A 13,783-nucleotide genomic window follows, 5' to 3' on the forward strand; every position below is an offset into this window, starting at 1 on the left:
AATGGGATTTGAACCCAGGCTTTGCTGGCTGTCCACTATGCCGTACTGCCAATAATAATTGTTATTATAGAACAAAATTGATGTAGCCAATTAAGAATTGCTAGAAAGGTTTTTTTTTCTAAGTTCTTTTTTTAGGAAGAACTGTGTGCTTCAAAGTGTATTGTTTGGAAAGTCTTTAAGATACATATGATTTTCTTTTTATGAAGTAGTTACTCAGAATAGATATTATAATTACATTGTAAAATTTCAGAATTTATGATTGTCACAATTATTAATTATTGGATAACAGTATAAATGAAATATTTAGGATTGCTTAGAAATGTGCAAATAATTTTTACAATATAAAAAACTTAAGATTTTTTTTTTTATAGGGCTTCATATGTCCCCAGTGTATGAAATCTCATGGATCTGCTGAAGAGCTTTTCAAACATTATCAGGCAGTTCATGACTCTGGTAATGAATCAAGTCATGGAGGAGAGGCTTTAAAACGGTAAGGTGGAATCTATTTGTAGGCCAATATCTGATGATGTTACATGCAGGTTGACCCTACATGCAGGTTGAAAACCAGTTTTATGTATGCTTATAAAAAGTGCTGTGTAGATGTCTGCCTTCCTGTTGTCTTTGTCCTCTCTGATGGCAACCGGAATGGGTTGGTGGGAGGCTGTCCTGTGATTGTTGCATTTTTCAAAAAGCACAACTGGAAAATGTTACTTTTTTTAAACATATGTTCTTCTTCTGTATTTAAGAGTCAATACAATTAATAGAACTTTAAAACTCAGTTATATAAACTAAATGGCAACAAATATACATAGTTATTTGAAGATTTAAAAATGAGGCAAAATCAATTAAAAATAAAGGATTAACTGTATAAATTTACTTTTTTACTACTGCTTGTGAAAATTCTTTTTATACTTTTTTCCTATTGAATCTAATCTTCAGTTCACATTGTTTTTTATAATATAATATAATGTGTCATCACAGTATTCCTTACTTACTTGAGGGTGGAGGGACTGCTTAGATGATTATCACCAGAAAGTTGGCCTACCAACTGATTTTTTTTTTTTAAACTCTAGCAACTCCGCTGAGGTATGAATGAGTTATAGGCTGTCTTGGGAGTAGTACTCTCACTTGTGAAACTATGAGTCTTTTGAACTATTAAAGTATAGAGTGGTTAAATATTTTTCACAAAATTTTAAAAAATATTTTTAGCATAAATTCTAAAAATTTATGTGCATGGTAACACACAAAGTAAACATTAAGAGCATTTCTATGTCATAAGCAGATACCATAAAATATAAGCAGATACCATAAAATATTGTTAGCTTAATTTGGTTTTTCTAGTTCATGTGTCACCTGAATTCCCAGGTCTGTGTCAAGACTGTCACAAAGATAAGCTTCATCCACTTAAGAGTGTTGAATCTGGAGCCCACCTATTCTAATTTGTAGTGACCTCTTTACTAATACATTTCTGGTGACACCTTTAATTTTGACAAGAAGTTCCTTTATAAAGCTTTGATTATTCTAAATTAGTCCTTAGTAAATTATTCCCTAGAATAATTTTATTAGTGATTTGGATACTATTTGAATTTTAAATTCTGCATATAATTTGTGGCAAATTTCAGACTATTAGTTTTGAAAAAAAGAATAAAGAATAAGAGCACCAGTGATAAATAGACATGGTGCTTGGATCTTTGCCTGGTAGGCTTGCTCTCCAAATGAAATTGCAAATGTATTTTGTATTTTTGGAAGCTCAGTAAATCTTAACAGAATTGCCTCCCAATATTTCTGGATATGACAAGTAAGGAGAAATAGTTCTCTCTTCGTACATGAATTTTTGTGTTTTTATTTTTTTATGTGTTTTAAAACTTTTGAGTTTTTTTGAAAGCATTTATAAAATGTTCTCATTTGGTATTTTGCCAGTAAAAATGTCACATAAAAAATGTAGTCAGTATTAAAAAAGACATACATGTGTTCATGTTTAACTCTGAGTCTGAGTTTGTTTAATAAAAAATGAATCCTGTCATTTCCTTTTTTTTTTGTTGGCTAGATAATGGGGTTAAGTGACTTGCCCAGGGTCACACAGCTAATAAGTGTCAAGTGGTTGGTCTGAGGCGGGATTTGAACTCAGGTCCTCCTGAGTCCAGGGCCGGTGCTCTATCCACTATGCCACCTAGCTGCCCCCCACTGCACCACCTAGCTGCCCCTGATCCTGTTATTTTCCAACATGTGGATGTCCAACATACAAGTAACTCTCATTTACAAATAGCTGTTAGGCAAGGACTCACGTCCCTCATTGTATTTATATAATTCTTCTGCCTACTATTGTTGCAGTTGATTATCTTCTTCTCCTTTCCCTGTCTATTTGGCAGAGTTATCCATTCTTATTGCTGTAACTAATCTTGCTCTCCTATTTTTAGCCCTTCCCTGTGCTGTCCTACTGTCTCTCAGTTTTCTTTTACCAGTGCTGCCGGTGGCTTATGACTTAGTTAGTGTATTGCCTGACATTCCAGATCAAAAACTCAAATACATTTTCCAAGGAAAATCTTGTTTTAAGGGGCAGTTAGGTTTTGTAGAAGTGTTGATGCTATAGTTTAACTGCATAGTGGATTAAATAGGCATCTACATGCTAGCCTGGGAACCAATTTATAGCAGTATTTCTATGAGAGAATGTGTTCTGAATGCCAACCAACCCACTTAACCAGTTTTTCACACACACACACCCCTTTCATCAGTTGGAGATTGGTTTGTATATAGAATCTCATACCAAAATATTTTTAGGGTAGAGAGAATTGACATGTTAATGTCCAGTGATATGGCAGATATTTTATTAATAGACAAGATTAGCTATTATCTATTTGAATATACTAATGCAGTATTGCTTATTGTTTCCTTTTGTTTCCATGTATGTTCAGAGAAGATGTGATACTACTCCGGCAAGAGGTCCAAGACCTACAGGCTTCACTGAAGGTTGGAAAGAAAATGTTTTGTATTTACTTATTTTCAGTGTTTTAGATAAACAATTTTAAAAGCTTGTGAGCTAAAAAAAAAACTCCTTTTCTTATTAGGAAGAAAAATGGTACTCAGAAGAGTTGAAGAAAGAATTAGAAAAATTACAAGGGCAGCGGCAGCAAGTAATTGCTTTAAAATACTTGAAGCATGTTTATGTGGAGCTATTTAGTTTTACCATAGAGATTGAAGATTAATACCTTTTTTTGTAAGGCAGATGACCTGATACAAATGACTTGAAAATTTGCTTCCTTATGGGTAATATCAAGTGTGCTATTTCTTTTTAATTCAAATGAATGGTATATGGAGATTTTTTAAAAGTCTTACTTTGGTTATTTAAATATAAACCCAAGTAAATAGAAAAATGTAAATCTAACAACATTGAATTTAATCAGACACATAAAAAGATATTTTACACTTGGTAAGGGCATAACATATATCATATATATTTGGAAAATTCCATTAGAATTGGTTCTAAAAGCCAGTTTCCCAAAATTGTAAAACTTAATTGTTCAAGAGCTGATTGTTCAATTTCAGTCTTATTTGGGCTATTTTCTTTTGTGCATGATGTTTGTGTTGTGTCTGTTATGTTGAGAGTTATCACCTCTATTTAAAAATGAAAGGGATAAAATATCACTTGCTAAATCAGCTTTTTTAATTGGGAAGGATTTTGAAACTAGTAAGGATTTTTGAGTTGTATATTTCATTTGTTCATACTCTTTGTTTATGCTATAGTTGCATGGCTAATCAAGCATTTTCTGTATCATGGTTTGTATCTCAAAGCAAATAGAGAAGTACTGGTTTCCTAGATTTAAAAAAAGATTTTTCTTAATCTCTTGTTGAAAATAATTTCTGTAAGAGGGAAGAGGCAGTTGCAGCCATAGAAAATTTACTTTCAGAAAAATTAGGAAATAAAATTGTTTAGAAAAACTGTTATGATGCTTAGTAGCTAGTATCACTTAGTTCCATTGTACTAGATGTAAAAATAAAGATATTTTCGTAATCTGAAAATAATTTTTGAGTAGTATGTTTTAAATCATGAAATACGTATTTCACTGAAGTTTTGGAAAAAAAAAACCATTAACTTTATTGTTCTTTCTTTGAAAGGTTTTTTATAATGCACAGTTATTTTAAAAGTTTACCTTTAAAGCCACTTATAGTGCTATAATAGCTGACTTTTCCGTAGCATTTTACATTTTTAATGTGCTTTACATTCTTATTGACCCTTGTAATAGTTCTGAAAGACAGGTAGTAAAAGTATTATAACCTATTTTGTACTTGAGGATGTATAGAATAGGTACTTAATAAATGCTTGGTGATTGAGGAAACTGAAGACAGAGAGATTAATTGCCATTTGGCCAATGACACACTTAATAAATAGCAAAGTAAGGACTCAAACATAAGCTTTCCAACCTCAAGTCCAGGGCTCTTTTCTTGTTCCAAACTGAATCTAGATATTTATCCATTCTAGAGTCCTGCACATACACAATGGCCTATGATAGAGGTCAAATGGTAAATTCTATTAGGTGAATTGAGAAGGTGCTTGAGAATAATTTAGTTCTTTAATTCAGAAGTATAAACAACTAATCAACAAAGCACTTATTAAGCACATACTATGTGCTAGGCACTGTGTTAAAGCACTGGGAATACAACGAAAAAGCAAAACCAGTCCCTGCCTTCTAGGAGCTTACATTCCAGTGGAGAAGACAGTACATAAGTAAATTGGCGCATGCAAGATACCCACAAAACAGCTTCAAGGTAAACCTAGATGAGAGGCATTAGCAGCTGGAGATTCTGGGAAAGGCTTCTTGCAAGAGGTGGTCCTGGAGCTGCGTCTTAAAGGAAGCTAAAAATCCTAAAAGGTATAGGTTAGTAGGGAGAACTCTTTCCAGGTCTGGGGGACAGCAACATGCAGAAGGAGATGACTCGTCATATGTGAGGAACAGCAGCAGTGGGGTATGGTTGAACCAGAGTGTGTGGAGGCAAGTAATGTGTTTGAAGACTAGAAAGAGAGGAAGAGACTAAGTTGTGAAGAGCTTTTAAATGCCAAACAGAGCATCCTATAGGCACTAGGGAGCCATTTGAGTTTATTCAATAGGATGCTGGCATGCAAAGACTTATGCTTCACGACAATCATTGGTTGCCATGTGGAGGATGTGTTGGGTTGAGAAGAGACTTGATACTGAGAGTCCAATTATAAGGCTATTACAAAAGCACAGGGGACCGAGCTAGGGTTGTGCTGTATGAGTGGAGAGAAGGGGACATATATGAGAATTGTAGAAAAAGAAGTTATGAGATTTGTCAACTGATTGGACATGTGGGGTGAGTGAGAGGCTGAGGATGACACCAGTTTATTAAACTTGGATGACTAAAATAATGGTAGTGACTTCAACAGAAATAGGGAAATTTGGAAGAGAGAAGGATTTGGTTTGGACTTGAGTTTGAGATGTGTATATGACACACATCCAGTCAGAGCTGTCCAATAGATAGTTGGTGAGAAAGAGAGACTTGGGCTGGATAAGTACATCTGGGAATCATTTGTATAAGGGTAATAATCATACCCATAGAAGCTGATGAGGGGGTTGATAAAAAAAATTGAGCCTTGGGGTAACCTCACAGTTAATGGGCATGACATAGATCAAGAACCATCAGAGGAGATTGAATACCCCTTAATAGTTCCTGTTTACATAGTACTTTGAGATTTTCAGACTGTTTTCCTCATAATATTTCTACAAGGTAGATAATATGTTATTGTCCACATTTTTATTGATGAAGAAAATGAATTTGGAAGTGTTTAAGTGACTGCCCCAGGCCTCAGAGCAAGGACTTGTACCCAGGTGACTCAGTTCTGCTAAATGAAGTCAGTGAGCTGAAAGAATGAGGGCGTTTCCCAGACTCCTTACTTATCGTCACAACCTTATTCACTCAGTAGCATCTGACCTTTAGAATACAAAGTCAGACACTATTTGTCAGTTTTTAAGACAGTGTTGCCTATGCCTTCTACTAATGTTTGTTTTATTTTCATTAAGGAATTCAAACCTGATGGATTGGCAGCAGATTCAGCAGCAGGTAAATTTGTTTAAGTATGAAGTTCTGCTTAAAAATTTCATTCTATTTTAGTGAATTAAGACTATTGATTCACACTGGGTTCAAATATTTGTGTGCATGTTGAATGTAGAATGTAAGCTCCCAGAGGGGAGAGACTGCTTCTCTTGCACCTAGCAGAGTACCTAATAAATACATAGTTGGTGCTTAATAAATGCATGTTAACTAATTGATTTGACCTTCATTATCTAAATTAACCAAAATATTGCTTGCAAATTTAATATATATATATTAATTATATATATATATATATATATATATTTAGGTGTGGGAAAATTGAAATTAATGGCTAAAATTATGTTTAGGAGAGTTAGCTTTTACACTTAATTTAGCCACGAACATTAGGAGTTTATGGTATGTTATGTTTGGCCTGGGCCTTAATCTTATATATTTTTTTATTAAAAAATTGTGGCTAATAATTTGGAACAAATATACAGAATTCAATTCCAGGGAGAGGTATGAAGGAAAAACTGAAAAAAAAAATCCCTTCCCTGAAGGAGTTTACTTTTTACAGAGGGAGAACCTGTAAGCAGATAAGTAAATACTTAGAACATTTTGAGGATAGAGAGAATGCTGATAGGGAGCAGGAATAGTTTGAGTTAGGAATAAAGGGCAAAAGTTTTCACCAAAATAAAATCTTTAAGCAGAAATGTTTACAAATATGTCGAACTTTTATCTATTTTTCTTCTATTTTGAAAGCTGGTAGGTTCCATGACTTCTTTTATCTTGGTTAGTTCAAAATACTTAATTTTTATGAAGTTCCTCTTATGTGCAAGGCACGTGGATGGACAGAAATAAAACAGCCTTTGTCCTCAAGGTACTTAGATTCCATTGTGTCATGAATGAGGATGATATGTATACAGACAAGTAAACCCCAAAGGTCCTCATAGTAGGTTTTTTTGGAGCATAGGGGCACTAGGAAATTAGGGAGATCAGGAAAGACTTGATGAGGTAATAGCAGTAATCTGAACTGATTTTTGACGGATGCTGGAGTTTGGAAATGGTTTGACTTCTAGGTAATAGGATAGTGTCAGTAAAATCGAGTGTAGCAGCAGTTGTGTTATCACTACTGATAAGAACGACGTAAGGTGCTCTTATGATTGGAATCAATTTTGAGTAAATATTATACTTTTTCTAGAACTCCAGTCATTGGAACAACAATTAGATGAAGCCCAAACTGAAAACTTTAATATTAAACAAATGAAAGACTTATTTGAGCAGAAAGCAGCCCAGCTTGCTACAGAAGTTGCAGGTAAGTTGTCAGAATTGAATATTCAGAAAACATGTCTTTACATTACTCTGTGTCCTTTGGCTACAGTTTGATTAAGCATCACTTAGTTTCTTTAGAATGTAACAAGTGGACATGAACCAATATTTCTGTTTGGGGTGCTTGCTTTGTTGGTTTATTTGACAAAAGAATTTTATATTTTACCTGCCTAAAGATATTTTTTCTGCCCAAGTATAACTGACAGCTATATAAAATATAATTGAAAAAATCAATTAAGAGACGTGACATAGTGGATAGAGGCCCTGCTTTGGAATCAGAAAGTCCTAGGCTTAAGTCCTGCTTCTGATACATACTTTATGACTTGGAACAAGTTACTCTATATCTCCGTGTTCCTAGGTAAATCTCTGAAATTTGGAGTTACAGACCAATTGCTGATTTGTTCCTTACTGGGAACACAAAAAATAGTGGAACATTTTAACATGAAAATTGCTCATTCCTTTCTGTTGAAAAATTTTAGGTAAATTTGGGCTTTGACCTATATCTTCCTTTTTATTTTAGATGATTTAAAAAAGATTCAAGTGCTAATATCCTTTTATAGAGTGCTGTTACATAGTAACTTAATTCGACTTAGAATTGAAATAGACTTTGCCAGGTTAAGTTATTTTAAAATTCATCATCTTGAGGGGGGAAGAAAAAAGAACTTTTGCAGTTATTTATCAATATGATTGTATGATAAGAGAATGAATTTGAATCAAAGAATTAAAAATCATAGAAATAGCTTTTGTGTAACTATATTTATAATTAGATATAAAGTCAAAATATGATGAAGAAAAGGGGCTTCGAGAAGCTGCTGAACAGAAGGTGACAAGTTTGACAGAAGAGCTAAAGAAAGAGACAACTGTAATTCAAGATCTAAAGACTGAATTGGTAATTCAGATCATATGGTACAAATTTGTTTCCTTTTTTCTTTTAAAAAAATACACTTCAGGGACGTTAGCTTTATCTAAACAACAATGTATTTGTGACTATTAGCTTTGTTGTGTGATGATGACTTTAATCCACAGCTCCAACTTTGGCTTCAATCCAGTATTTCCAAATACCTGTGAGTCTGTTGACAAATCAAAACCCAAATTTATCATCTCTATCCCTCCTCCCCAGCATGCATTTGCTTCTCCCACGTATCTTATCCCTGTGCTGTCTTTTGTGTCTGCAGATCCTGGTCTGCTGCTTAAAATGTCTTTCCCACTTAACATTTTACCTAAGAATTACCCATCCTTCAAGGATTGACTCATGTCCCATCTATTATACTTCATTCCATCCACATAGGACTCTTAACATTTCTGAACTCTTATAATTAAATTCATCTACACAAATATTTGTAGTATTTACAGTTGCACCATGTAATTTAGCATGTTATTATTTTTCTAATTTTTCACATATGTAAATATTATTTCTCCAAGGCTTTAAAATCTTTTAGGGAAAGGGCAATGTCTTACATTCCTTTTATATCTCTTGTAATTTCCAGCATAGATTTGGGCACCCAGTAGTCAAGAAGTGTATTCTGTGTATTCAAGTGTATTCTGCTTGATTGACTGCCCCTGCCCAAACGGTAGAGGCCTCTTTCATAAATATCTTGAGGTGTCATACATTGGAAACCTAAATATCTTAATGAGAATTTTCCACTATTTTAAATTTGAAAATTGTTTTTCCAATAACATTATAATGTGTGTATATTGTATATGCAAAGTATACATGTTAGAAATCTAATTTGTAATAGGATTTGTTTACTCTTTAGGATTGTAATTTGAGCACTGAAAGGCAGTATGGGGTATGGAGTGAGAAACGGTAGACCTTGGAGTCAGGGTTCAAGTTCCACCTCACACATACATATTAGCTCTGTGATCCTGGACAGATAAAACAATGCCACCGGCAACTCTCTGAAACTAAAAGATAAAAACAAGTTGTTACATACCATCAGTGGAGGTGGTTTGTACATAGCATAGAGAGAGATCTCCAAACATGAAATTCTATCCTGGGGTCCTTCCATTCCTATTCCCTCCACCTCCCCATGCCCCCCACCCCCCGCCAAAAAAAAAAAAATGGGAGAGAGAACATTGCTTAATTTGTGTAGCTATTTGATTTGATGAGAGGCAGCATGGTGTAGTGGATAGAGATCATTTTGGACCAGGAAGACTTTGGTTAACCTCCTCCCTCTGACACATACTGGCTGTGTGACCAGGCAAGTCACTTAATACCTCTTGGTGGCAATTGAGAGATTATGTAACTCCAAGATTCAAGTTGCAGAAAAGGTACTGACCTGCGTTGGTAAGAAGAGAGACTTTGCTCATCTGAAAGTTTCCTATATCAGTGAAATCATAGGTCCAGTTCTTGGATCTGTTCTCTAACTCGGCAGGCTGTTGCTATGGTCATTTGTTGCCATGGCATTGAACCTGGAGAATTATTTCTGTTTGTCCACTTTTTAAAGTGGCAGAATAATTGGAACTGAGGCACCAAATGGAACCCTATGCAACTGTATTCATTTTTAAATATCACATCAAGTGTAGTGTATTTGTACATTATTAAACCGTTCTAGGTTCATGAAAACCTTATTTTTGTTATTTTGACTTTAAAAAGTTACTACCAATAATAGTTTCCTAGTCTACTTTACATCGTATAACTTCTGCTACAGACTGTACATGATGTTGAAAATATTTATTGTATATAAAATAGCATTCTGTTAAAGGTTCATCGGCAGGCTTAACTCAGTTGGTTACACTTTATGCACCTGATGAGTTTCTGGGTTGCTTGGAAAGTTAATTCTGAGTATTTTATCATAGATTACTATCGAGGGCCATAATATATTCATACGTGTTTCTATGTGTGAAATAAATTAGAAAGAACAATTACCAGCATTTGGGTAGCACTTTAAGGTTTATGAAGTACTTTACAAATATTTTGTCATTTTATCTTCACAACAACCCGGGGAGGTAAGTGCTGTTATTATCTCTATTTTACAGATGTGGAAACTGAGTTAAGCAGAAGTAATGTGACTTGCCCAGGGTCACACAGCTCTAAGTGTCTGAGGCTGAATTTGAATTCAGATCTTCCTGATTCCAGGCTTAGCACTCTATGTACTGTGTTACTTAGCTGCTTCTGTCTTCAGATATCCATTTTAAGTTTCATTTTACTTTTGTAAACATGAAGTATATTTCCATTTTATCCTGTCACAGAACTCCTACATAACATTAGTCAAAAAGATAATCACTTTACAATTCATTCCTAATTCTGTTGGAAATTTTCACTGACTCCATTATGGTATATGAATTTTTAAATAGTGGTAGTTTAAAAATTGCTTGCATAAGAATTGTTCATATATTGATTACTTTGTAATGAAACCATAGGAAATATGTTTCATTACAGACATTATAATTTTTGATTCAATTTTGCTTCCCTGCTCATAGCTTCAAAGACCTGGTATAGAAGATGTTGCTGTATTGAAGAAGGAGCTGGTTCAGGTTCAAACTTTAATGGACAACATGACTTTGGAGCGTGAGAAAGAGTCAGAGAAACTCAAAGAGGAGTGTAGAAAGCTACGAACTGATTGTGTTAACTCAGAGGTAATGAAGTTCTGAGATACCTAATCATGATGACTTCACTGACTCTGTAAACATGTGTAATATTTATGCATGTGTAGTTTCTGGAGACTTCTACTTTTCTTTTCTTTAGACCCATTAGTATTAGAAGCAAATTAAAAAAAAAATTAAGCTTATATGCCACATATAATCTGTATTTTAAATATAATTTTACATTTAATATTTGAGGAAAATATTGCTAGGATGAGAAAATTCTGGTTTTTTTATTGCGCTCCTCCTCAAAAAAATGCGCCAGATTTGTGGGTGCTGTCAGTATATTTTAAGTTCAAAATACCATGTCCCAATTTAAGCCTGGGAGCCAATCTATTAAAAAAAATCAGTGAAGAAGGAATGAGAGACAAAGACTTAGAAATGTTTCAGATTTTATCTTTTTTATTTTAGAAGATGCTGATTATATAGGTTTTTTTCCTCCTTCTAGTTTATAAAAATGCTTTTTGGAAGTACTGTTACTTAAGGCATGTTATGGTTTGGCAACATTTGACTGAATATTTTGATGAATGATAGGTTTAATGGGTGCTTTTGTTAGCGCTGGCTTCCACTTTTTATCCATCATGTTGTGTTTTGTTTCTTTGCTTTCTAATGGAGATACTTAAATTTGAGGTACTTGTTTTCTGAAAGCTCTCCAATAGTAGTAATACTCTTTATGTTACATCTTCCCAAAGCATTGTAATTTTCTTTCACAGTAATTTCAGAATCTTAGACATGTAATGATTTGCTTTGTTAATCAAGCAAATAGTTTAACCAACAATTTCTATAAATGATCACTTACTGACAGTGGTAGCTTAATACATTGTTAAACAATAGATTATTATGTTACATGATTCACAGTGTTGTCTTTCATTATTGTGGTTTGCTTTTCGTAATAAATGTTTGCACATAATGCTGTGGCTAAGACAAATACAGTGTTTTGTGGGTTTGATACTCTGAGGAAGGCATAAAGAAATGTAATGTTTTTATCTCTTTGAAGGGGGATTAATTTAGTTAGTCAACTCATCTTGGTAATTTAGCCATTCTATATTCCTAAATGCTAATGGCAAGTGGGAATTTAGTTCTCTTTTTTCTTTTACTGTATTGTAATTATGAACTTGTCAAAATGTCTGTATGCAATGGACAGAGCAAATGATACTTAGTGTTCATACTGGAGAACAGTTTGGTTTGATTTAGTGGTGTGTCCCTACTGCCAACTTCTCTTCTATTTTCATAATATTTAGTCCTTGCTCTGCCATGCTTTTTCTGTGTGGCAAATGATTTAACCTCCCTGGGTTTAGTTTCCTCACCTACAATGTGCTGGACCATCAGATTATTTCTAAATTTGCTTTTTCAAGTTATGAGTAGATAACATAAAAGATAGGGCAGTATTTTTTCTCCTTGTAAATTTTGTTATTTTCTTTCCTCTTTATCTATTAGTAAGATGAACCATTAGTTGTATTTACCTGTTTTATTACATTTATTTGTAAGGCAGCTATTATAGATAATTTTTATCAGCATGAAAACTCCCTGTCCTGATGCAAATTGTGATCCACCTTTAACCTAGCAGATAAGTTGTAGGGTTGTCTGAGGCTCAGAAAGGTAGAGTGACTTAAGTGCCTGTTGTCCTTGTAGCCAACCTAAATCAGTAAATTCCATGTCACTTCTTCTGCTGCCTGGGACCAAGCAGAATGAGTCTAATGCTTCTAATGCTTCTTAAACAGAACAGCCTTTCCAATACTTGAAACTGACTTTCTTGTCTCCATCCATTAAGTCTTCTCTTCCCCAGTCTTCACACCCCTACTTCCTTCCATTGATGGTGCGATTTTAAGGCCCTTTCCCATCACAGCCAACCTCTGAATGCTGTCCTGTTTCTTCTTATTCCAAAAATGTGGTGCCCAGAACTGAAGACAGTCAACCAAATGTAGTATGACCACTATAGAGTCCATGAGAGTCATCTCCTATGTTCTGGGGGCTTCACATGGCTTACAGAGGTCCAGAATCACTTCAGCTTTCTTGGCTGCCCTATGATACAGCTGGTTCATATTGAGGTGGCAAACTACTGAAACCTGTTGTCTAGCAATGCCTTTCTTGCCTTGACATCCCTTTGAAATTTGATGCATGACCCTAGTCTGTTAAGAAATTCTTGGATCCTGAATCTACCATTTAACATGCTAACTGTCCTTGGCTTTGGGATATCTGCAAATTTGATAAGCTATCCATCTATACTTTTATCCAAGTCATTGACAGTAGTGTTAGATGACAGGATGTAGGTCTGTCATAATAGATTTTAATATTAAAAGAGCTTAATGGAAAGAATTACCTATGATTGCTGTACTAAACAGCATGAATATTTTTTAGATATAGCTGCATCACTGGTAGCCAAAACTTCAGATGTCAGGCTTCTACTTATTAAATAGATTATATGAAAGCCTGAGGTCTTTGGACAGGTTGATCGGGCCATATGCTTTTAGTTACTCCTTACTTTATTGTTCATATCCATTCATATGCAATTGCCCGTATCCTCTAATAGAAATTTAATCACACATGAAGTGACTACAGATTAATGTGAATGATTTGTGAGAAAACAAATTGGAACTCATACGTGCCAGTAGGCATTGTCCCCTTCAAAGTCACCTCTTGAAGGAGGATACACTTTAGTTGATCTACATTTTATCAAAACATTTGTCAGTTTCTCAGGCCACTCTTGTGAACACAGTAGAGAGAGTTAGTAGAGGTAGCCTAGGTAATATAGTTTTAGGTGAATTCATAATAGAAAGAATGACCAGACCCGCAGAGTAGTCGTTAATGGTTTAATATCCTC

At 34.4% G+C, this 13,783-nt stretch overlaps 1 protein-coding gene across 1 annotated transcript in view; it reads left to right on the plus strand.

Moving 5' to 3' along the window:
- The window catches only part of EEA1 (early endosome antigen 1), a 112,785-nt gene that overhangs the window by 37,234 nt on the left and 61,768 nt on the right, over window positions 1-13,783 (plus strand). Inside the window, exons 3-9 of the mRNA XM_027842456.1 lie at window positions 372-490; window positions 2,913-2,967; window positions 3,066-3,131; window positions 6,036-6,075; window positions 7,250-7,363; window positions 8,145-8,266; window positions 10,801-10,956. Coding sequence (XP_027698257.1) covers window positions 372-490; window positions 2,913-2,967; window positions 3,066-3,131; window positions 6,036-6,075; window positions 7,250-7,363; window positions 8,145-8,266; window positions 10,801-10,956 — 672 coding nt within the window. The remainder of the gene's footprint in view (window positions 1-371; window positions 491-2,912; window positions 2,968-3,065; window positions 3,132-6,035; window positions 6,076-7,249; window positions 7,364-8,144; window positions 8,267-10,800; window positions 10,957-13,783) is intronic.

This window comes from Vombatus ursinus, unplaced genomic scaffold, assembly GCF_900497805.2.
Source record: "Vombatus ursinus unplaced genomic scaffold, bare-nosed wombat genome assembly UNPS02014874.1, whole genome shotgun sequence".
NCBI lineage: Eukaryota > Metazoa > Chordata > Mammalia > Diprotodontia > Vombatidae > Vombatus > Vombatus ursinus.